Genomic DNA, 23977 nt, shown 5'->3' with positions numbered 1-23977 from the left:
AATTGCAACATTTAAAAGGCATTTGGATGGGTATATGAATAAGAAGAGTTTGGAGGGATATGGGCTGGGTGCTGGCAGGTGGGACTAGATTGGGTTGGGATATCTGGTCGGCATGGACGGGTTGGACAGAAGGGTCTGTTTCCATGCTGTACATCTCTATGACTCTAGTCTAGGAATCTAGTTTAGCCGGGAATTGTCTCTTGGCATCCCTTGTGAAGATCGTACCTAGATTTTCTGTATAGGTCAGGGTCACCTGACTTGAATGCCTCAGACCTGGATTTCAGTAGGGAGTGGATCCCCTGGTTCATCCACTGTTTCTGGGAGGGGAACACTCAGATTAACTTCCTTGGCATACAGTCCTCTACACATTTACTGCTCAAGACTGTGAAGGGAGTGGCATCCTCATTTTGATTGGTTGTCACGTTCTTGAATATGGAGGAGTCCACTGACTTCAAGCAGTCATGCAGATGCTCATCCGTTCCCTCAGAGCAACATTGTGTGATTTTCTGTACCCGATCATCAAGCTTCAGTTTCTACTTGCAAGCCAGGAGAAGCAGCATACCATCTGGTCTAATTTACCAAAGTCCGGGTGGGGGACAGAACGGTGGGCAGCTTTGAGATTGGTCCAGGGTGTTTGAGCTACCTGTTAAATTGAACGACTATTTCTAATTGAACCCAAAGAACAGGAAATGTGCTGATCTAAATTACCAGGTTAGTTTCACACCCAATAATTCAATTGACTAAGTGTCAGAACCAGTTGCCTTTCAATCAACCTTTTCTGAAATTTACCTTCAAATTCACCATGTTGAAAAAGCAGAAAAAGATGTAAACTGATTACAGTGGAGCTTCCTAAAGACCAACACTCACTTTAACCTAAAGAAAAGTTCCAGGTACAAAATCTCTTGATGCAGAGTGATAAAATGATGAAAAGCAAACATTAAACCTGTAAGTGTCAGTATAGGGTCACATGTGATTAAAATTAATAATCCATCAATCATTAAATAAATAGGATCTAAATATTTATAGCACAGATTAAGATCATTTACATCAATAAATCCCTGCTAGTTTTTCAGCTCAAGTTATCTCTTCAAATCTTTATATTTGTTTATATTTTTTCTTTGTAAATATGTCCAATCCCTTTTGAAAGATGTTATAATCATTGCATTACAATAAAAAAGCTATTAGAGCATTCTACATCTTAGCAATCTCTGCATGAAACAGGTTTTCTGAACAGTGATCATAGAGTTTGCAAGGACAGGGATGATGAAGAGAACTGAGATGCATTTTATCCACAAAAATACCAATACAGACTGTGTTTCAAATAGAGCCTCCAAATCAAATGCCTACTGCCTGCCTTCATTTGTCAATCCATGGTTAGAACTGTGGACAGGGGAATGAAGGCTGGTGTTCAGCACATCAAAACTGGACAACACTGGATTAGTGAGACTTGTTAGCCTTAACTGGCAGCCTACCTGGCAGAAATAGTTTGGATTTCAAAACCCCTGCTATTGGTTAACCAGGCTCAGTACCCACCAGCTGACAGTGTGGAAGATCAGAAACGGTGCTAGCAGAATGGACAGTGATGTTATGGCGGGATCTAACTCAGCAACTCATTGCAGAGAAGGAGAACTGCTAAATCAAACTTTACTTTCATTCATTTGTGGGATATAGGCTTTGCTGGCTGGCCAGCATTTATTGCCTGTCCCTTGTTGCCCTTGAGAAGGTGACAGTGAGCTGCCTTCTTGAACTGCTGCAGTCCACCTGCTGTGGGTTGACACCCCAATGCCATTAGGGAGGGAATTCCAGGATTTTGGTCCAGAGACAGTGAGGGAATAGTGCTACATTTCCAAGTCAGGATGATGAGTAGTTTGGAGGAGAACTTGAAGGTGGTAATTTTTCCACATGTCTGCTGCCCTTGTCCTTCACAATGGAAGTAGTCCTGGGTTTGGAAGGTGCTGTCTGAGGATCTTTGGTTGATTTCTGTAGTGCTGTCACTGAGCATCAGTGGTGGAAGGAGTGGATGCTTGTAATAGATGTGGTGCCAATCAAGCGGGCTGCTTTGTCCTGGATGGTGTCAAGCTTCTTGAGTGTTGTTGGGGCTGCACTCATCCAGGCAAGTTCATCAGTAACTTATTCAGCAAATTGTCAGCTAAAACAAAAGAGACACCAATCTTGTGGCAATGGCTAAATGATGGTGGGACAGGTAGAGGATGCGACGAGCAGTTTTCAGCTATAACCCTGCACACAGGTGGCTGCAGGGCAATGGCTGCACTTGACACATTAGGCCAGATGTGGAGCCTCAGGCAACAGAGAGCAGATCTTTTCAGGTACAGTGCTGCTCTCCCAAGTCCAGAGAAGGGGAAGAAAAGGAAGTTTGCTCACAAACTGGATCCCAATTAAAAAAAGCAACCTTGGAGAAACCAGAGTGATGATGTCTTTGTCAGCAAGTGATTTCAATCCTTAAGAAGAACTGAGAGAATTATTAAACAGGACAAGTGAGCACAGCACAAAGCCAATGACTCCATCAACTTACAAAATATCCAGAATTTGGATGATAAATGACAAGTAATATTTTCACCAGAGAAGTGCAGGCAATGACCATTTTCCAGAAAGAATGCAAACATCTCCCTTTGATGAGTCCCCTATCATCAACTTCCTAGAGGTTACCATCAACCAGAAACTTAACAGGACCAGCCAAATAGATATTGTGGAATCAATAGAACAGGTCAGAGGCTAGGATCTCTCGTGGCATGTGATTCACCTCCTACCTCCATGATACCTGTCCATGATTTCAAAGCACAGTTTGGTAGACAATGCAACAATCTCCACTTCCCTGGATAAGTGTAGCTGCAGCAATACACAAAAAGCCTAATTCCGTCCAGGAGAAAGCAGCCTGCTTGATTGACACCATATCCACTAACTTCAATATACACTGCTGACACATAAGAGCAGCAGCTTATATATCGACATAAGATCTTCTGAAATAGGAACAGGAATAGGCCAATCTGCTCCACTATTCAATTGGGTCATGGCTGATCCAAGGGTCCTTATGTCCACTTTACTGAGATTTTCACATAACTCTTGATTTCCTCTACTGACCAAGAATCTATCTCAGCTATAAATATATACAAATACTTTACCCCCAAGCTCTCAGTGGCAAGGAGTTCAAAAGACTCACATCACTCAGAGTAGAAATTCCTCCGCATCACAGTCTTAAACTTGTGCGCCTTTATTCTAAAACTATGCCTTCTGGTCCTAAACTGTCTCATGAGGGGGAACACCCTCTCAGCATTTACCCTTTAAAATCCTATATGTCCCAGTGAGAGTCACTCTCATTCTTTTATTCTTCAGTCAATAGACAATAGACAATAGGTGTAGGAGTAGGCCATTTGGCTCTTTGAGCCTGCACCACCATTCATTATGATCATGGCTGATCATCCACAATCAGTATCCTGTACCTGCCTTATCCCCATAACGCTCAATTCCACTATCTTTAAGAGCTCTATCCATCTCTTTCTTGAAAGTATCCAGAGATGTGGCCTCCACTGCCTCCTGGGACACAGCATTCCATATATCCACCACTCTCTGGATGAAGAAGTTTCTCCTCAACTCTGTTCTAAGTGGCCTACCCATTATTTTTAAACTCTGTCCTCTGGTTCTGGACTCACCCATCAGCGGAAACATGCTTCCTGCCTCTATAGTGTTCAATCCTTTGATAATCAGATTCCCTGTCATCCTTCTAAACTCAAGTGTATACAAGCCCAGTCATGCCAAACATTCAACATATGATAGTTCCGCCATTCCGGGAATTGACCTCGTGAACCTACACTGTCCTTCCTCAAATTTGGAGACCAAAACTGCATGCAATGCTCCAGGTGCAGTTTCACCAGGGCCCTGTATAGTTGCAGAAGGACCTATTTGCTTCTATACTCAATCCCTCTTGTTATGAAGGCCAGCATGCTATTAGCTTTCTTCACTGCCTGCTGTACCTGCATGCTTGCTTTCATTGACTGATGTTGTACTTCCCCTTTACCTAACTTGACTCCATTTAGATAGATTTCCAACCTGTTTAGTCTTTGCTCATAAGACAATCCCTCCATACCAGGGATCATCCTGGTGAGTCTTCTCTGAACTGTCTCCAATGAAATGATATTTTTCCTTAAATACAGGTCATTCTGCTATGAAACTTGTTTCATTAATGTGAATTTGCTATGACATGAATGGCGAATTGGGGACACTGTTTCTCAAAGCATGAACTTTTAAAACGTTTATTAGTTACAATGTGATTATGGCCCCATTAGTTAAAATGGTGCTGCTATTTTGCAGTTTTCTTATAATATAGGTTTGCATGAGAACGGAACTACTGCATAATAATAGAACCGACTATCAAGGGACCAAAACTGCTCGCAGTTCTCCAGCACCAGCACCTTGCACTGTTGCAGTAGGACTTCCCTGTTCTTATACTCCAGCCTCCATGAAATAAGGGCCAACTCTCCATTAGCCTTCTTGATTACCTGCTGCATCTGTGTGCTAGCTGTATTTTGTACACCAGAACCCCCAAGTCCCTTTGTGTTGTAGCTTTCTGCCATTTTCCTCTATTTAAATACTCTGATCTTTTATTCTTTCAAAAAAGAAAAACTTCACAGTTCCGTTAATGAAACTCCATTATTAATGATTTGTCCACTCACATGATCTATGAATATCTATCTGTAAACTGTTTGTATCCCTCTTGCAACTTGCCTTTCCATTAATGTTTGTGTCATGTGCAAATTTGGGAACTATATATTCACTTCATTCTTCCAAATTATTAATTTATATTTTAAACAGTTGTCATCCTGGCACTGATTCCACTGGTGTCAGATACCCAACCTGAAATTGAAACTGTTATCCCCACTTGCTGTTTCCTGCCCATAAGCCAATTCTCTGTGCATGCCAATATACTACGTCCAACAGCGTGTGCTCTTATGACTTAACCTCTTGTGAGTCGAATGCCTTCTGGAAGTCAAATACAGCACATCTACTGGTTCCCATATAACCATTTTGGTGGAGACTTCCTCAAAAAATTGGTCAAATACAATTTCCCTTTTATGAAGTCATGCTGAGTCTGCTTAATTAGATTATGAATTGCTGTAGATAGGATTTTAAACTAAATAGCGAGAGTGACTTTAGTTGCATGGAAACTTATGCAAAAACCTAAAGGAGGGGAGGTCTCATCAAAGGTCATTACACTTTCCACAACAAGTAATAAGACCGAGAGAGTGGATATAGTTGGGAATCTACTTCAAGCACAGCAGAAAAGGAGACAGCTTTGAGAAAGGGGCAGTCAACACAGGCCTAAGAGTGTTGCATTTAAATACACATCGTATGTGAAACAAGGTGAGTAAGCAAATTGAAATTGGTGGGTACAATATTGTGTGTATCACAGAGATGTATATGCAAGGGGACCAGGGCTGGGAACGAAAGATCCAAATTTCCGTGTCCGAGTAAAAGGACAGGCAGGTGGACAGGGGGCAGGATTGCTTTGTTCAAGTGATATAGAGTCAGAAGGCATAGAATCTGTGTGGGCAGAGTCAAGGAACCTCAAAGGAAAGAAGACCCTGATGGGAGTTATATACAGGGAGGGTCGAGAGCATGGTGCTGGAAAAGCACAGCAGGTCAGGCAGCATCTGAGGAGCAGAAGAATCGACGTTTTGGGCATAAGCCCTTATATACAGGTCTCCTAGCAGTAGTCAGAGTATGGGGAAGAAACTAAACCAGGAGATAGAAAATGCATGCAAGAAAGGCACTATTACAATAATCATGGGGTAACTTAAATATGCAGGCAGACTTGGAAAACTTGGAGTGGATCTCAAGAAAAAGAATTTGTGGAATGTCTAAAGATGGTTTTGTGGAACAGTTTGTGGTAGAACCCATTGAAGGAACAGGCAATTCTGTGTACTGAGGCCATAATTTGATAGAATTCATCTGGCAGTTTGAGACGGAGAAGCTGGAATCAGATGCAACAGTATTATAGTTGAGTAAAGGTAACTACAAAGACATGAGGGAGGACTTGGCCAGAGTTGGTTGGAAGGGGAGCCAGCAGGGAATGTGGTTGGGCAGCAATGGCAGGAGTTTCTGGGAGTAATTGAGAAGGTACAGCAGAATTTCATCCCAAAGAAAAAGAAATACACTAAGAGGAGAACAAGACAACCATGGCTGATTCCTAATGAAGGGCTTTTGCCTAGAATGCCGATTTTCCTACTCCTTGGATGCTGCCTGACCTGCTGTGCTTTTCCAGCACTACTCTAATCGTGACTCTAATTTCCGGCATCCGCAGTTCACCTAACCATGGCTGATGAGTTAAGTCAGGAAGAGCGGAAAAACAAAAAAAATCCACTGTAGTGAAGATAACTAAAAAACAATCGGTGGGGGTGGAGGGAGGATGATATATGAGGCAACTTTAATAGTAATGTAAAAAGAAGATTGCAAAAGATTTTTTTTAGATATCTAAAAGGTAAAAGAGAGGCAAGAGTGAATATTGGACCACTGGAAAATTAAGCTGGCAAAGTAATAATGAGGATCAAACAAATTGGGAGGAACTGAATAGGTATGTGGCTTCAGTTTTCACAGTGGAAGACACCAGCAGCAAACCAGAACTTCAGAAAAGTCAGGGGCAGAGGTGAGAGCATTGGCCATTATTAAGGAGTAGATGCTGAGGAACATGAAAGGCCTGAAGGTGGATTAATCACCCGGACCAGAGTTCTGAAGGAGATAGCTAAGGAGATTGTAGTTGCATTGGTGATGATTTTTCAAGAATCGCTGGAGTTAGGGAAAGCCCCAGAGGTCTGGGAAATGGCTAATGTAACACCCCGTTAACGAGGGGAGGAAGGCAGAAAAGACTAAACTGTAAGCCTGTTACTCTGATTTCAGTTGTTGATAAGATTTTAGGGTCCATTATTAAGGATGAGATTGCAGAGTACTTGGAAGTGCATGGTAAAATAGGGCTGAGTCAACATGGCGTCCTCGAGAGAAAGTCATGCCTGATTAATTTTTAAGAAACCTTTGAGAAGGTAACAAGGAAAGTGGACAAAAAAGAGTCAGTAGATGTGATCTATTTGGATTTCCAGAAGGTCTTTGACAAGGTGCCACACTGGAGCCTGTGAAATAAGATAAGAACCTGTGGGGTTAGGGGCAAAGTACTGGTATGGATAGAGGATTGGCTGACTGGCAGAAGGGAGTGAGGGGTATAAAAGGGTCTTTTTCAGATGGCAGCAGTTAACTAGTGGAGTTTCACAGTGGTCTATGTTGGGATCCACAAATATTCACATTATACATTAACGATCTGGATGAAGGAGCTGAGGGTATTGTTGCTAAGCTTGCAGATGGCACAAAGATAGTGGAGGAATTGGTAGTGTTGAGGAAGCAGAGGCTGTAAAATGACTTAGACAAATTAGGAGAATGGGCAAAGAAGTGGCAAATGGAGTTCAATGTGCGAAAGTGTGGGGTTATGTATTTGGGTTGGAAGAATAGACGTGTTGACTAAACAGGGAAAGGCTTCGGAAATCTGAAGCACAAAGGGACTTGGAAGTCCTAGTTCAAGATTCTCTGAAGGTTAAAATGCAGGTACAGTTGGCAGTTAGGAAGGCAAATTAATATTAGCATTCATTTCAAGAGGGCTAGAATACAAGAGCAAGGATGCAATTTTGAAGCTGTATTATGCTTTGGAATATTGTGTGCAGTTTTGGACTCCATATCTAAGGAAGGACGTGCTGGCATTGGAAGATGTCCAGAGGAGGTTTACAAGAATGATCCCAAGTTGAAGGGTTTGACATATGAGGACCAGTTAAGGAGTAGTCTACAGAGTATAGAAGGTACAGAGGGGATATCATTACAACTTACAGATACTGAGAGGCCTAGATAGAGTAGACATAGAGAAGATTTTTCCACCAGTGAGAGAGACTAGGAACCAAGGGAGTGAAGGGTCAACTCTTTAGAACTGAGATGTGGAGTCATTTCTTCCATCAGAAGGTAGTTAATCTGTGGAGCTCATTGTCACAGAAGGCTGTGGAGGCCAAGTCATTGAGTGTATTTAAGATAGAGATCAATCGAACCTTCATTAGTAAAGGGATCAAGGATTATGGAGAGAGTGCAGGAAAATATGGTTGAAAAACATATCAGCCATGATGGAATGGTTGAACAGACTCGATGGGCTGAATAGTTAAATACTGCTCTGGTACCTTATTATTTTCCAAATGCTCTGCTATTAGTTCCTTAATAATTCAGGCCCCACACCTCAGGAAGGACACCTCGACATGTCCAGCAGAGATTCACACGGATGATCCCTGGAATGGTAGGCCTAACACATGATGATCAGTTGAGAATCCTAGGATTGTATTCATTAGAGTTTAGATGGTTGAGGGGAGATCTCATAGAAACTTAGAAACAGTGGACACTAGGAAGTTGTTACAGTTAGGCGGGGAGACTAGGACCCGTGGGCATAGCCTTAAAATTAGAGGGGCTTAATTTAGAATGGAAGTGAGGAGACATTTCTTCAGCCAGAGAGTGATGGGCCTGTGGAATTCATTGCCACGGAATGTAGTGGAGGCCGGGATGTTGGGTGTCTTGATCTCGTAAGGAATTAAGGACTATGGGGAGAGTGCGGGTAAGTGGAATTGAAACACCCATCAGCCATGATTAAAAGGCGAAGTGGACTCAATGGGCCGAATGGCCTTGCGTCCACTCCTATGTCTTATGGTCTGATAACTGATTCCCTAAAAAATGCTGGTCCAGCCAGCAATGCATATATCCCAGGGATAATTGAGTGCTAGCCAGGTGAGTGATGCCCACATCCTGTGAATGAATTATTAAAAACTGCTTCCAAATAACACATTATGCTCCCAAAGCTTCTGTACAGTTGCTTATCCCATAGATGATTCTCAACTCCTGGCAGATGTTTTCTGCCTCTCTTTTCCAAGCTGGCTGGCTGCTTTCTGCCATTAGGCTCTCAGAGGACCACTGTAGATTCCTTCCACTCACTGCAAACTAAACAAATCTTCCAACTTCTTTCTCCATCACAAATTATGAAATGAGCTTGAACAGCCATCTGAATTTGATGTGGTAAACATCACAGTAGTGATTTCCCTGCTTAAATCCACACTTGACTAACATTACTTCCTTTGGCTCTCCCCGCTGAGTGAGTTGCGGCCTTCACAAAACCAAATCTAAAACTTATTCCAAAAGATATGCATAATTAGCCAGATTTCTGCAACATTGGGCACTAATATATGAGCATCTGTCTATCCATCCAACTCTGAAAGAAGGTATAAGAAATGCAAGAGAAACAATATGTGGCACAATGGCTCAGTGGTTAGCACTGCTGCCTCACTGTGCCAGCGCCCTGGGTTCCTCTAATTTTAGCCTTGGGTGACAGTCTGTGTGGAGTTTGCATGTTCCTCCTGTGTCTGCATGCATTTCTGCCAGGTGCTCTGGTTTCCTCCCATGCTCCAAAGATGTGCAGGTTAGGCGGATTGGATATTCTGAAAATTGCCTGTGGCATCCAGGGATGTGCAGGCGAGATGGATTAGCCATGGTGAGTGTGGGGTTACAGGGTTAAGTTGGAATGCACTTCAGAGGCTGAATGGCCTCTTTCTGCACTGGAGGGATTCTATGAACGAGTGGAGCTGCAGCTGGAAGGATAGCAAGTAAAAACAGGAGTACCCCAGAGAAATCTTACAATCTCAGCAAAAAATAAACTGAAGATCTTTGGGAAATGATGCCTATGGGGGCATCAAGGCTTGAAGAGAGACCACCAGCAAGTTCAATGCTAAATTCCTTCCAAACCTTAAGACCAAATATCAATTTTAATTTTCAGTGGAAAAGGAGCTTAAAAATCTAATATCCTTTTTTTAACCCCTACAACAGAATTCTTAGCTGAGTTCAGTGCTGTTATACTAGAGACTGTTTTTAATGTATTCCTCATATGATCTTTTTAATGTTCTTGAATAGCAGTGGTATATAAAGAATAATATGGTTCTGATTTTAACAGAACTTACCATCTCACAAAAGAGTCTACACCACCAGGCTTTAGAGGCTGCAATTGCATTGCTTCTTTCAGCCATATGTGAACTTCCCCATTGAGTGGCATGTTCCCATCTGAAAATAAATTGCAGATTTTCAGTTATACATCGATTGCTTCTAGAAGGATTGAATACACAATTTTTGGCATTGTGTACACAATACCTGTTAGTGAACTTCAGTTCAGTGGAACTTGTTAAATACTAGGATTATACATTTCAGAGAGAGAAAAGCTGTTACATTCTAAGTTTATTGTGATATAAAGTTTGCAATGTAAAAAAGTTAAGATTTTGCTCAATTTCCCATGGCGTGCATTAAATTAGTTTGGCTTGGAACGGTACAGATCAGTATAGGTTCTTCGGCCTACTATGTCTACACCGATCGCAATACCATTTTAAACTAATCCCATCTGCCTGCACATAGTCCATACTCTCTGTCCTCTGCCTGTTAATGTGTCTGTCTAAATGTCTCTTAAATGTTGCTGTCACAGCTGCTTCTGTCACTTCCCCTGGCAGCACATTCCCAGCACTATTACCCTCAGTGGAAGATACTTGCCTCGCACATCTCCTTCAAACTTTCCCCTTCTCACATTAAACCTATGCCCCCTAGTATGTGACATTTCCACCCTGGGAAAAAGACATCCACTTTCCACCCTATCCATGCCTCTAATAGTTTTATATAAATCTATAAATCTCCCTTCAGCTTCCGAGTGTCTCATGAAAGAAATCCAAGTTTGGACAACCTCTCCATGTAGCTAATCCACTCCAAACTAGGTAACATCCTGGTAAAGCTCTTTGAACTCATGAAAGCCTCCACATCTTTCCTATAGTGTGGTGGCCAGAACTGCATACAATATTCCAAATGTGGCTGAAACAAAGTTTTATACAGCTTCAATATGACTTGCCAACTTTTATACTCAATGCACTGACTGATAAAATCAAGCATGCTGTATGCCTTCTTTACCAACTTATCCACTTGTTTTGCCACTTTCAGGGAGCTATGAAGTTGCACCCCAAAATCCCTCCACGCATCAATGTTCCGAAGGGTCCAGTCATTTACTGCATACTTTCAACTTGCATTTGTGCTTCCAAAATAACATCACACTTAAGCGATGTCCAGACATCAGGCAATCAATAGACAATAAGTACAGGAATAGAGCATTCGACCCTTCAATCCTGCACCACAATCTCACGCACAGTAATTTTGAAGAGTGCTGTAGTGATAACAGTATTGGACTAGAACTCCAGAGGCCCAACATTTAATCAATATTTGTGAAATTAAATATTATCTGTTAAAACTCATCTGGTTCATTAATGTCATTTAAGGAAGGAAGTCCTGGTTTTGCTGAGGTGTGACTCCAGATCCGAAGGACTGCGACTAATTCTTAATTATTCCCTGAAATGGTCTAGCTCAGCAATAAACAGTGGCCTGTCAGAGATGCCCATATCCCATAACATATTAAAAGACAAATGAGATGCACAGAAGTAGACCATTTCGCCCTTCTTTTTTGTTCATCCCCAATGGCTAATCTTCCACTTTATCTCTGCCTTCTTACATTAGCTTATGTGCAAAAATCTATCAGTCTCTGTCTTGAATAAAGAATTCCAAAGATTCACAATCCATTGAGTGAAGAAACTCTACTCATGCATTGCTAAATGGCTGATATCATTAGTCTGAGACTGACCTCATCTTTGACCTTCCCTAGCCTGGGGAAACATTTTCTAAAGTCTGTTTTTGAGGAATTGTATGTTTCAGTTAGATTACCTATGATTCTTCTAAACTCTAGAGAATAAAGAGAAACCGTACGGGTTTTCCTTCTGGTTCAATTAGTGTTTGATTAGAAACACTGATCCCAAGTGTAATTAATGAAAGAAAGATTACCTATTGATTCTGCTGGAATATACTTAAGTGCCACACGGATTTCTCCCCGATTGATGTTTCCTTCCAATAGAGTAGATGGCTGAAAATGTACAGAAGTAGCATCGCATAATGTTAGATAAAGGTGAACGCATGCAGTTTCAATCTATTTTAATTAATTAATATTTTGGTACATACAGCCACAATGGACATCTCCAAAAGGTTACAGCACAATTATACCACAATATTTAATATTAAATTGTTCAGTCAGTGGATCAAAATTACCCTGTCCATTGGACTTTCCGCTGTACTGCACATGTGTATTTGCATACTGTGCAGAAATCTAGTTCCTTGGAGAATAATTTTGTTTTAACTTTCTCATTTGGAAAGTTAGAGCATTCTCTTTCTACTACCAGTAAAAATATTGGAAGCAGATTTATAAGGTTTTGGACTTTAACTTAAAGTTGCATCAAAGCCATTTCAGTGATCTTTCTTGATTTTTTGACAGCAAGGCTTTGAAAAAAATATACCATTAATGCTCCTCTTTTAAAGCTAAATATTCTAGTAAATGTTAAACTGGACAAAATGCTATTCATTTTAACTGGACAAAATGCTATTAATGTTTTAATTCAATGTCGCATCTTTCAGTGTCAGCTTATCTGAATAACCAAGAAAACATCTCGTTGCACTGAAGATAATGTGTTATTGTCTATGAGACAGAAAACAGAAGGGGGTGATTATTTATGGCAAAGAGCTTTTCAATCAGGCACCAAAAGGGTTCTGCAATGGAAATGATGTTCCATTCATGGGAATGTGGAAATAGGAGTCAGTTATTTAATTGTTTGCTCATGTGAATTCATTCAAAATGATCATTGCTGACCTGCAACCTGACTCCTATATTTGTTTTTGTGCCATGTTCCTTGATACAATTAGTCAATAAGAATCTATCAGTGTTCCATTAAAAATGATCAATTGACCTAGCATCAATTGTAGCTTGTAAAAGAAATTGGAAATTTTTCCCATCTTTTGCATGTAGAATTGTTTTCTAATTTTACCCTTGACAGTGCTGTCTTTTAGCGGTTTCTAATTACATATGCCCTAACAAGGGAGTCAAAGGGTATTGAAGTAGGCAGGAAAATGGACCTGAGGCACAATCAGATCAGGCTTGATCTGATGGGATGGTGGAGCTTGAAGAGCCAAATAACCCACTCCTGCTCCTAATTTATATATTTGTGTATGCTACACAAAGGCTTCTTCAACAGTACCTTCCAAACTGACAACCTACACTTTCTTGAAGGTCATGTTCAGCATCCCACCACCTGCAAGTTCAACTCCAAGTTACAACACCATCTGACTTGGAACTATAATGCTGTTCCTTCACTGCACGAAAATCAAAATCCTAATTCCCTTCCTTTGGGTAAATCTGCAATCAATGCATCGTCATGATTCAGAAAGGCAGCACATCACCACTTCCTCAAGGGCAACTGTGAACCGACATCAAATACTGACCTTACTAATGATATCTACAAACCAAGAATGAATTAAGAAACATTCAGATAACATCCAGACATATATTTTACATTCTTTATTTTGTTCACCTCCTCAAAAAATCATTCAGATTCATCAGTCATGATTTTTACAAATCCAGACTGAATGATTCTAATCAACTAAAAAGATTTCAAAATGTGTTGTCACTCTATCCTTGATTATAACCCTAGTAATTTCCTTGACTCTAAGGGCTCTCTACTTCCTCTCTCAAGTTTCTTAAATTAAGGGCATTTTCCAAATTAAAGGACTGCTCAGGAACTTGAAAGAACTTCAAAAAATTATAGTTAGGACATCAACAATAGTCTCAACGACTTATTGTAAAACACTGGGATAGAAACCATTAGACTCTGGCAAGTTGATACTCTTCAGCACCTTTATTTTCTTCATTGTTCTTATCTTTCTTATCAAAATTTGAGTAATTCCACAACCCTGACTCAATACTTGGTTCCTTGAGATGTCAAGCATTTGTTCTCTTCCTTGCTGTAGCACTGATTATTCAACAGTTCTACCATTTCTTCATTTTCAGTGACATGGAGGTGCTGGTATTGGACCGGGTTGGACAAGGTCAGAAGTCACACAACACCAGGTTATAGTCCAATAGGTTTATTTGAAATCACAAGCTATCGGAGCACTGCTCCTTTGTCAGGTGAAGTCATCACTTCATTTTCAATGACATTATTGTCACAAGTAGTTTTCAAGTGGCTCACATTGTGTTGTTCACCTTCTCTTCTCTAATATAATTGCAAAGAAAGGTTATGTTCTTTTTAATGTCTCTTGAAAACTTTCTTTCACAAAGCCTTTCCTAAGTCTTACAAACTTATATGTTGCTATTTGATTTTGTTTGTAACTTTCCTAGTTGCCAGGATCTGTGTTTTTCTTTCACAGTACTTTATGTTTCATATTTAGTTTTATGCAGTTAAATCTTTATTCATCCATCAGAATGTAAAACATCTCAGAGCCGACCTGTACAATCCCTTGAGCTTCCTTTACCATTCACTGTGATGGTGGCTGATCTGCCTTGACTTCACTTCACCACTCATCATCTTTCTTAATTCCTGAGAGACCAAAAATCCAACTCGCTCAGCATTGAATATGCACAATATTGGAGCATGCACAACTCTCGAGGGTAGATAATTCTAAGATTCACAACTATTCGAGTGAAGATTTCTTTTCCCTTCTCATGCCTTAAATGACCAATGCCTTATCCTGAGGCAATGTCCTTCATGTTTTAAATTCCCCAGATGTATGAAACAGCCTCTCAGTGTCTATTAAAAGCCCCTTCAGAATCTTGCATGCTTTAATTAGATCATCTCTTATTTTTCAAATGGATTTTGTGAGTTTCCTTTGAGTGCAGAAAGCTCTCCTCCTTCTCAAGGATTTCAGTCACACTCTCCCAAGAAGTACGAGTGACACTTCTCTGACAGTGAGTTATTGCTGTCTGACATTTGTCTACAAACTGATGTCAAGCTGGTAGTTTCCATTATTGACATCAACACAGATTGTCATCTGCCTTATTCCCAACTCCAATTGCATTGTAAAATCAGGGTGTAAGAATCACAATTCAGGGTGATACCAGCCCCATACTATGCTTAATGTACAAATTATACACTGTTGGCTTCTCTCGAAACTTAAATTTTAAATTATTTCAAAGAATTTATGATTAAAACCAACTAACCTGAGCAATGAATGTTGTTAACTTCCTTTGTTAAGATTATGAAACTTATGCAAAAGGCAATTGTTACCTTGGACTGCAAGGTGTACCAGTTTGGTGTCTTATTGCTCCAGTCCCAGTTACTCATCTCTACCTCTGTTTCTCCAAGGAATACATTTCGACCAAGTGTATCATTGTGCCACACGGAGACATTCAGAGTTCGATTCAGAAGTTCTTGCTTCTTTATTTTGTACTGAAAAGAATACACTAATATTCATCAACTCAATAAGCAATCCAGGTCCTATCACAAGAGATTCAGCAGAACTGTACCTAATAGAGTTATATTTAGCACTTTACGCATGTTAGTATTTCCTTTAACACCTTCTAAGATTGTTCTACCTTATGCAACTATTATGATTAAGAATTATTTTGCCACATTTAGAGTGATTGTACTGGTAAAACCTAACAGTATTTTAGGTGTGCATTATTTTATACCTTTGTCCATCTGGTTACCCACAGATTCCTAACTATGTATCTTAAACATTTAACAGTATTAAAATGTGGAATAGCATAATAGAATAAATGAAATTACACTTTCAAGCTTAAAACCCTCAGCTCTGTAATTATTTTCAACATTTTTTTGTTTCACATGGTTGCTGTCACTTCTCCAGGTCTCCTTGCTGCCTCAGCATGGACCACCTTTCTGGGTGACATTGCCATCCTGTTGACCCCAACCTTAGAGGCAGGGATCTTGCCATCATGACAAACTCTTGGGCTATGTTTTAATTGGATCACTGAGAAATCCCTTTTGCTTCAACTAGTGAGTACACACACTCATCCACTTACATCCAAGAATTTAGGAATAAGGCATTATAAGACAAGGTTGTGTGTTCATAGGGTTATGTTGGAGTTTAACTAGGTAAACCCACCCACAAGCCATTACAGCAGGTTACTCATGAATAACAGTCTATTCAGAAGACAAACATGATTCCAGCCTTTAATTGTTAATTATATCATCTCAGAATCAACTTGACAACAAAGACACCTTGTTATTTTCCTACTCACTCAAGAAAGATGACTATTTGCTTTGACTGACTCCTTTGTCATGGTCCCCTTTCTTTAACATTGCTGTATGTTAAACTCGAAGTTCCTGAACTTTACTGGTGTATTTCTCATTTGGAAAATAAGAGCAGGAGTTGGCCATTTGGCAGTTTGAATCTGCTCCACCATTCAATATGGTCATGGCTGATCATCCAACTTGCAGCATTTTTCCTGCTTTTGCCCCAAACCCTTTGATCGTGGAGTGAAGAAATTTCTCCTCATCTCAGTTCTCAATGACCTGTCCCATATCCTTAGAGTGTGATCCTTGGTTCTAGTCTCCCGGCCTTTGGGAACAACATTTGTGCTTTTATCCTATTTAGTCCTGTCTATGAGAGATCCCCTCAATGATCTAAACCTCAGTAAATATAGTCCCAACCTTATCTAATCTCTCTTAATACATCAATTCTACCATGCCAGGAATCAATGTAATAAACCTTAGTTACACTTCCTCTACAGCAAGAACAGCCTTCCTCGGATAAGGAGACCAAAACTGCACACAAAATTCCAGGTATGGTCTTACAAGTTGCAGATATCCCTGGTCCTGGGTTCAAATCTTCTCACAATGAAGGCCAATATCCATTTGCCTTCTTCACATGCTTACTTTCAGCAATGTGTACAAGAATACTCAGGTCTCATTGCACCTTCCCTTTTCCAACCTATCACCTTTCAGATCACTTTCCTGTTTTTGCTACCCAAGTAGATAACCCTATGTTTACACCCATTATATTTCATTTGTCAGCCATTTATCCACTTACTGAACTTATCCAAATCACACCTGAAGCATTTCTGCATGCTCCTCACAGCTTACTCTCCCATCCCTTTGTGTCACGTAAAAGTCTAGGAATATTACATTTATACAGCACCACCAAGCCAATTGATTAATGACAAAACTAATAAATTGAGGAAAACAAATTTCTGTTTAACAACCTATTGTGAGTTTGTGAGATTTGCTCGAGGGTAGGATCCTGAACCACTCAAATTGGGTAGTTCAGTTGCTCATCTTTAAACTCTTGTCTTTAAACTTTTAGCTTTCCTTTCCAATATACTTGTTCATTTTATTTTCCATTGTCTTTTGTATTTTCCTCAATCTCTCAACTCATAGATTATTTTCATTTTATATGTTTTGAAATAAATAGCTTCCTGAAGGAAGTAAATTCTCTCCACATTCATCTTATTCATGTATCGAAAAGCATCGAGGAAGTTCAGAACATACCGTTTGCAATTTTAAAATTAATTAGCAATGTGAGTTGTCCAAAGCATGAAACACTAAAGGTTTTTGAATAGCTTTCCATGTATTTCAGTAGTTTAAAAAATATTACGAGTAAATGAAATCTGTACAGGTTTCCATGAGGCATACAATTCTGATTTGATGCAATCGTGATTCATTGTCAAACAAACAAAAGAAAATGCAAAGTCTGGTTGTACTGTTTGATTCTTGTGGTCTCCTCACTACAAAATAAAATGTTTCCACAGCAGAAAGATGAAAATTAGAATAAATCCTGTCAGGATTTACAAACAAGAGCAGCTGAACTACCCAATTCAAGTGGTTTAGTATTCTACTCTCAAGTAAATGTCTGAATCTCATGAACAATAGTCAAACAGAAATTTGTTTTCTACAATTTGTTTGGTTTTGTTTCTGATCATTTGGTTTGTGGTGCTGTGTTAGAAAGAAATTTTTATTCTTTGGAGTTAGGTGGTATGGAGGCATATGTCCAACTCAGATGAAAATTTCTCCTAGCCGCTGTGAAATAATGTGGTCTTGCCATTGCACCTCCCTAGATGAAGGATTGTATTAAAGCAAATGGTTTATATTGTGGAGATTCATAGTGAGGGTGGGTGAGGAGCAATACAGTGGTTCTACATTTTAGAATAATTTTGCAAGTGGAAGGTCACATACAAGCCATAATTTCAGACAAACATACCTTCAGGATTTCGTTATACTGGGGATTCAGTGAAGCTTTCTTTACAGATGACTTGCGTTTGCTCGGTCTTGTTCGGTCAGGAAGCAGGTAAGTCTTAACATATCTATTTGAAGAGAAAGATATTCTTCATAAGTGCAGGTCTCTAAATGGGATGCATATGTATCTCATTTATCAGTTTATAATCTATTTTGAATTTTCAGACAGGGATCTTTGATCGTAATGTACAGTTATTGTATTACTAATGCAGAAACATGGGTCATCAAAGTTTGTGAGAAGATTTGTAGCTCGGGTGCTCGTTGTTGTGGTTCTGTTCGCTGAGCTGGGAATTTGTGTTGCAGACATTTTGTCCCCTGTCTAGGTGACATCCTCAGTGCTTGGGAGTCTCCTGTGAAACGCTTCTGTGATGTTTCCTCCAGCATTTATAGTGGTTTGTCTCTGCAGCTTCCGGTTGTCAGTTCCAGCTGTCCACTGCAGTGGCCGGTATATTGGGTCCAGGTCGATGTATTTGTTGATAGAATCTGTGGATGAATGCCATGCCTCTAGGAATTCCCTGGCTGTTCTCTGTTTGGCTTGTCCCAGTCGAACTCATGTTGCTTGTCATCTGCATGTGTGGCTATTGAGGATAGCTGGTCGTGTCTTTTCGTGGCTAGTTGGTGTTCATGGATACGGATCGTTAGCTGTCTTCCTGTTTGTCCTATGTAGTGTTTTGTCCTTGCATGGGATTTTGTACACTACATTGGTTTTGCTCATGCTGGGTATTGGGTCCTTCGTTCTGGTGAGTTGTTGTCTGAGAGTGGCTGTTGGTTTGTGTGCTGTTATGAGTCCTAGTAGTCGAAGTAGTCTGGCTGTCAGTTCGGAAATGCTCTTGATGTATGGTATATCATACATCAAGAACATTTCTGAATTGACAGCCAGACTACTATTCTGGATTAGTGGTGCTGGAAGCCGCTCCCTCACCACCAGATGCCTGGAGGAAGAACGCCTCATCTTCCACCTCGGAACACTTTGACCCCAGGGCATCAATGTGGACTTCAACAGTTTCCTCATTTCCCCTTCCCCCACCTCACCCTAGTTCCAAACTTCCAGCTCAGCATTGTCCCCATGACTTGTCCGGATTTGTCCTACCTGCCTCTTTCCTTTTCCACCTATCCACTCCACCCTCTTCTCCCTGACCTATCACCTTCATCCCCTCCCCCACTCACCCATTGTACTCTATGCTATTTTCTCCCCACCCCCACCCTGCTCTAGCTTATCTCTCCACACTTCAGACTCACTGCCTTTATTTCTGATGAAGGGCTTTTGCCCGAAATGTCGATTTCGCTGCTCCTTGGATGCTGCCTGAACTGCTATGCTCTTCCAGCACCACTAATCCCGAATCTGGTTTCCAGCATCTGCAGTCATTGTTTTTACCCAGCCAGACTACTATGACCACTAGGACTCATAACAGCACACAAAGCAACAGCCACTTTCAGACAACAACTCACCAGGACAAAGGACCTGATACCCAACATGAGCAAAACCAACGTGCAAGGACTGCACAAAACACTACATAGGACAAACACGAAGACAGCTAATGATCCGTATCATGAACATCAACTAGCCACGAAACGACACGACCATCTATGTAGGCACACACGCGGATGACAAGCAACATGAGTTCGACTGGGACAATACTACTATTATAGGACAAGCCAAACAGTGAACAGCCAGGGAATTCCTAGAGGCATGGCACTCATCCACAGATTCTATCAACAAACACATCGACCTGGACCCAATATAGCAGCCACTGCAGCGGACAGCTGGAACTGACAACCGGAAGCAGCAGAGACAAATCACTTTCAATGTTGGAGGAAACATCACAGAAGTGCTTCACAGGAGGCTCCCAAGCACTAAGGATGTCACCTAGACAGGGGACGAAACGTCTGCAACACAAATTCCCAGCTCGGTGAATAGAACCACAACATGGGTCATGTTCTGAGGAATCTGAATTCAAATCCCACCATGGCAGAGAGTGGAATTTGAATTCAATAAAATAGCTGGAATCAAAAGTTTAATGATAACAATGAAGCCATTACTAAATCTCATCTGGTTCACTAATGTCCCTCAGGGAAAGAATAGCTGCATTCTTGCCTGGTCAGGCCTACATGTCACTTCAGAGCCTTAGCAATATGGTGGCTCTCAGCCATCCACTGAAATGGCAAGCTAAGCTAACTAAGCAAGCCATTCAATTTTATCTCAATAAGAGTATGAAATTCTAAGAAACATTTGGTATTAACAACCAGAAACAACAACCGCAAACACAGCCCTGTACACCCTGAAAATTAATCTCAGGGCTAGTGTCATAATTGGGAGAGCTGTCTTGTGGACTGGACAAGCAACAGGCTGACATTGTCATACTCTCTGAATGACGCACTACACACAATGTCCCAGACACCATTTTCAGCATCCCTAAGAATGGTCTGTCCTACCAGCAGGATAGACCTCGCAGAAGTAGCAGCACAGTGGTGTACAGTTGGAAGGAAGTTGCCCTAGGAATTTTCAATATTGGCTTCAGACCCCATAAAGTCTCATGGAATCAGGTCAAACATGGGCACAGAAACCTCCTGCTGATTGCCACTTACCACCCCACACCCTCAAGTTGATTAATCATGTTGATCACAATTTTGACAAGCACGGGGGTGTCAAGGGCACCAGTGTCCACCATCAAGAGTGGCTTGGCAGAAGCAGTACTGACTAAGCTGGTTGAGTTTAGAAGGATGCAGCTGCTAGACTGAGACATAATGTCAGAAGTGAGAATGGACAATGTACAATGAGGATTGCACAACATTCAGCTCCATTCGCAACTCCTCAGATACTGAGGCAGTCTATGTCCAAATGCAGCAGGATAAGGACAATATCTAATGTGGATCTTGCTTTTTGTGCATCTTCTTTGCAGCTGTAACTTTATATTCCTTGCTCTGTTCAATTACCCTGATCTTTGTATGGTATGATCTGCCCATACAAACAGCAGGCTGACATTGTCACACACACTGAACCCTGTACTGCACACAATGTCCCAGACACCACTATGAGCATCCTTGGGAATGTCTACCAGCAGACTTAACAAAGGTGCACACAAAACAAAACTTTTCACTGTACCTAAGTACACATGACAATCATAAATCAAATCAAATAATAAATCAAATCAAAAAAATTTGGCCTGACAAGTGACAAGTAACATTCATGCCTTACATGCCCAGCAATGACCATCTCAAACAAAGAAAATGTAGCCACAGTCTCTGGAAATTCAATGTTGTTACCATTGCTGAGTCACCCACTATCTACAACATTGGTGTCACCATTAACCAGAAACTGAACTGGATTAGCCATATAAACATTATGGCTATAAGATCATGTCAGAGACCAGATGCCCTGCACTGAATAACTTACCTTCTGACTGCATAAAGTCAGTCTACCATCTACAAGTCACAACTGTACTCCCATCTGCCTGGATGAGTGCAGCTCCAACAACAACAAAGAAGCTTGACACTGTCCAGGACAAAGCAGCCCATTTGATTGGCATCCCATCAACAAACATCCCCTCCCTCCATCACCAATGCTCAGTAGCAGCACCTTTTACTATCTTCAAGATGTACCAAGGCTCCTGAGACAGTACTTTCCAAACCCACAGCTACGACCATCTAGAAGGACAGGGAACAGATACCATGGTAACACTACCACCTGTAAGCTCCCTTGCAAGCCACTTACTATCCTGACTTTTTCTTCATTGCTGCTGGGTCAAAATCCTGCAGTTCCCTCCCTAACAGCATTGTGGGTCTACCTACAGGACATGGGCTGCAATGGTTCAGGGAGGTAGCTTGCTACCACCTTCTCAAAGGCAACTAGAGATGAACAATAAATGCTTACCAGGCAGCAACATCCAGATCCCATGAATGAATAAAAAGCAAAAACAGAACAAGCAATCTGGGAATAACCTGATGATATGGAAATTAATATCACAAGGTATCATTAGCTCCATCTGAACAGTATGTATGGAATCTTATAGGGATCTAAACAATGTGGCAATGATGAGATGTGTAACAGAATTAGGCACCAAATGCAGTGAGGCCTATCTGAATGTGAAGAGCAACATGCACCATCTTTTCTATTATTCACATGTAGCATGGTTAAACTCATGCTAGGCATTAGCAAGTTGCAAATTGATGGTGATTATTGCTTGTCAAATGCTTTGTTAACAGTCAAATTTATCTCATTCATATTCAGCCTCCCATCTTACCAGATTTTCCAAACAAGATCGACCTCAGGAAAACTCCACAAGGAGTTCAGAATGAGCACCTGGAAGTTTCATCTTATTGCTCAGTTCGAATGGACCTTCGTGTTGGAACTGGTCACCAAGATCTCAGGGCATTCTGCATGCACACTGGCCACACTGACTCCATGTCCACGGGCATTGGCAATCAAAATGTTCCAGTCTCTAAAGTACCCTCACGGCATATCTCCAATGTGCCCTTCAGGCTGCACTGGTATCTATCATTTTAATGCTGCAGTAAGAGCATTTGCTCTCAGGGACACACATTCAGCTCACAGAGTGGACATTGTTGCCTTTCTGGGCTCTTCTCTTACTCTCAGAGCACTGATTTGGAGATGCCAGTGTTGGACTGGGGTGTACAAAGTTAAAAATCACACAACACCAGGTTATAGTCCAACAGGTTTAATTGGAAGCACTAGCTTTCGGAGCGACGGTCCTTCATCGCAACCACCTGATGAAGGAGCGGCACTCCGAAAGCTGTTGCTTCCAATTAAACCTCTCAGAGCACTAACGCACTCTTAGCATACAGGGTTGCTCTCAGCATCCTTGACTTCCCTTTATACACTTTACTTCTATCTTGCTACGCCATTTAGCATGGACAAAACCTGGGAAGCTCACTAGTGTTGTCAACAGGCCTCACGCAAGTAAGGGGGGTAGTCTTTGCTCAGGAGGTCCTGCCACAGTAATTCAAAAGCAACTTCTGATAATAACCCAGGTTTTACTTAGAGATGGTGAGAGGCAAGATTCTCAAAAGGTGTGAGAAGCCAAAATAGCAAGCAATACACCATTCGTGTTGACACTTTCTGACATATTGTGGCATGTTTTCCTCATGGAATGAGAGTGAGACAGCTATTATAAGAGATGAAAGTTGGTGGAACAGCTATGACAATTGATGCAGATTGGGAGGCGTGCAGAATGAGTGAGTAGGCAACACAGAGAACATGCAGGGTTAATGCTGTCACAGTTAGGAGTGAATAGGGAAGATGTTACATGCAACAGTGAGAGTGATGGAGCATGAATCTTGATGGAGGTGGGTACAGTATCAGAGATGGATTGAATGTGACATATGGAGAGAGTATGAGGGAATGTTCTAGCAAAATGGTGGAGGACATTGACCTTATTCCTATAGTGCTGTGAATTCCTTCATATAGTTGAGCTTGCTCTAACCCATATTGCAACTACAAACCAGATTGGCATGGACTTCACTGCTGGTCATGGTGGAAGAGAAAGACCCACTTTAGCAGACCCCTCCAGGTTCTTGTCCACAAAGCAGCAAGCCAATGCCTCACTGTCTGCCAGGTCCAAGGCAAATATCAGGGACTGTGCAGGGTAACTTTGGACTGACAGTGCTTGTCCAGGCGCACAAAGGATGCCAGTGAATTCCAGGATATCTGCTGAGTGGCAAATTGTTCCAGGAATAGCATTAGGTCAAGTGGAAGGAAATCAGGCATTTGTGTTACCTTAGGGTCTGGGCAGGTAATTAATGAGGCAAGTTTGATGAGGTACTGAGAGAGATCTCATTTGGCCCTAGCAGCA

The 23977-nt window shown here is 41.2% G+C and overlaps 1 protein-coding gene across 1 annotated transcript in view; it reads right to left on the bottom strand.

Moving 5' to 3' along the window:
- The window catches only part of LOC140461359 (synaptotagmin-like protein 2), a 275584-nt gene that overhangs the window by 10695 nt on the left and 240912 nt on the right, over positions 1 to 23977 (bottom strand). The window contains exons 11-14 of the mRNA XM_072555915.1: positions 18133 to 18235; positions 15201 to 15362; positions 11935 to 12013; positions 10032 to 10131 (exon numbers count right to left, since the gene is read on the bottom strand). Of these exons, the coding sequence (XP_072412016.1) occupies positions 10032 to 10131; positions 11935 to 12013; positions 15201 to 15362; positions 18133 to 18235 (444 nt within the window). The remainder of the gene's footprint in view (positions 1 to 10031; positions 10132 to 11934; positions 12014 to 15200; positions 15363 to 18132; positions 18236 to 23977) is intronic.

This window comes from Chiloscyllium punctatum, chromosome 3 (genome assembly GCF_047496795.1).
Source record: "Chiloscyllium punctatum isolate Juve2018m chromosome 3, sChiPun1.3, whole genome shotgun sequence".
In the NCBI taxonomy this organism is placed as follows: domain Eukaryota; kingdom Metazoa; phylum Chordata; class Chondrichthyes; order Orectolobiformes; family Hemiscylliidae; genus Chiloscyllium; species Chiloscyllium punctatum.
The sequence above is the reverse complement of the archived record's forward strand: the minus strand, read 5'-3'. Positions and strand labels throughout refer to the sequence as shown.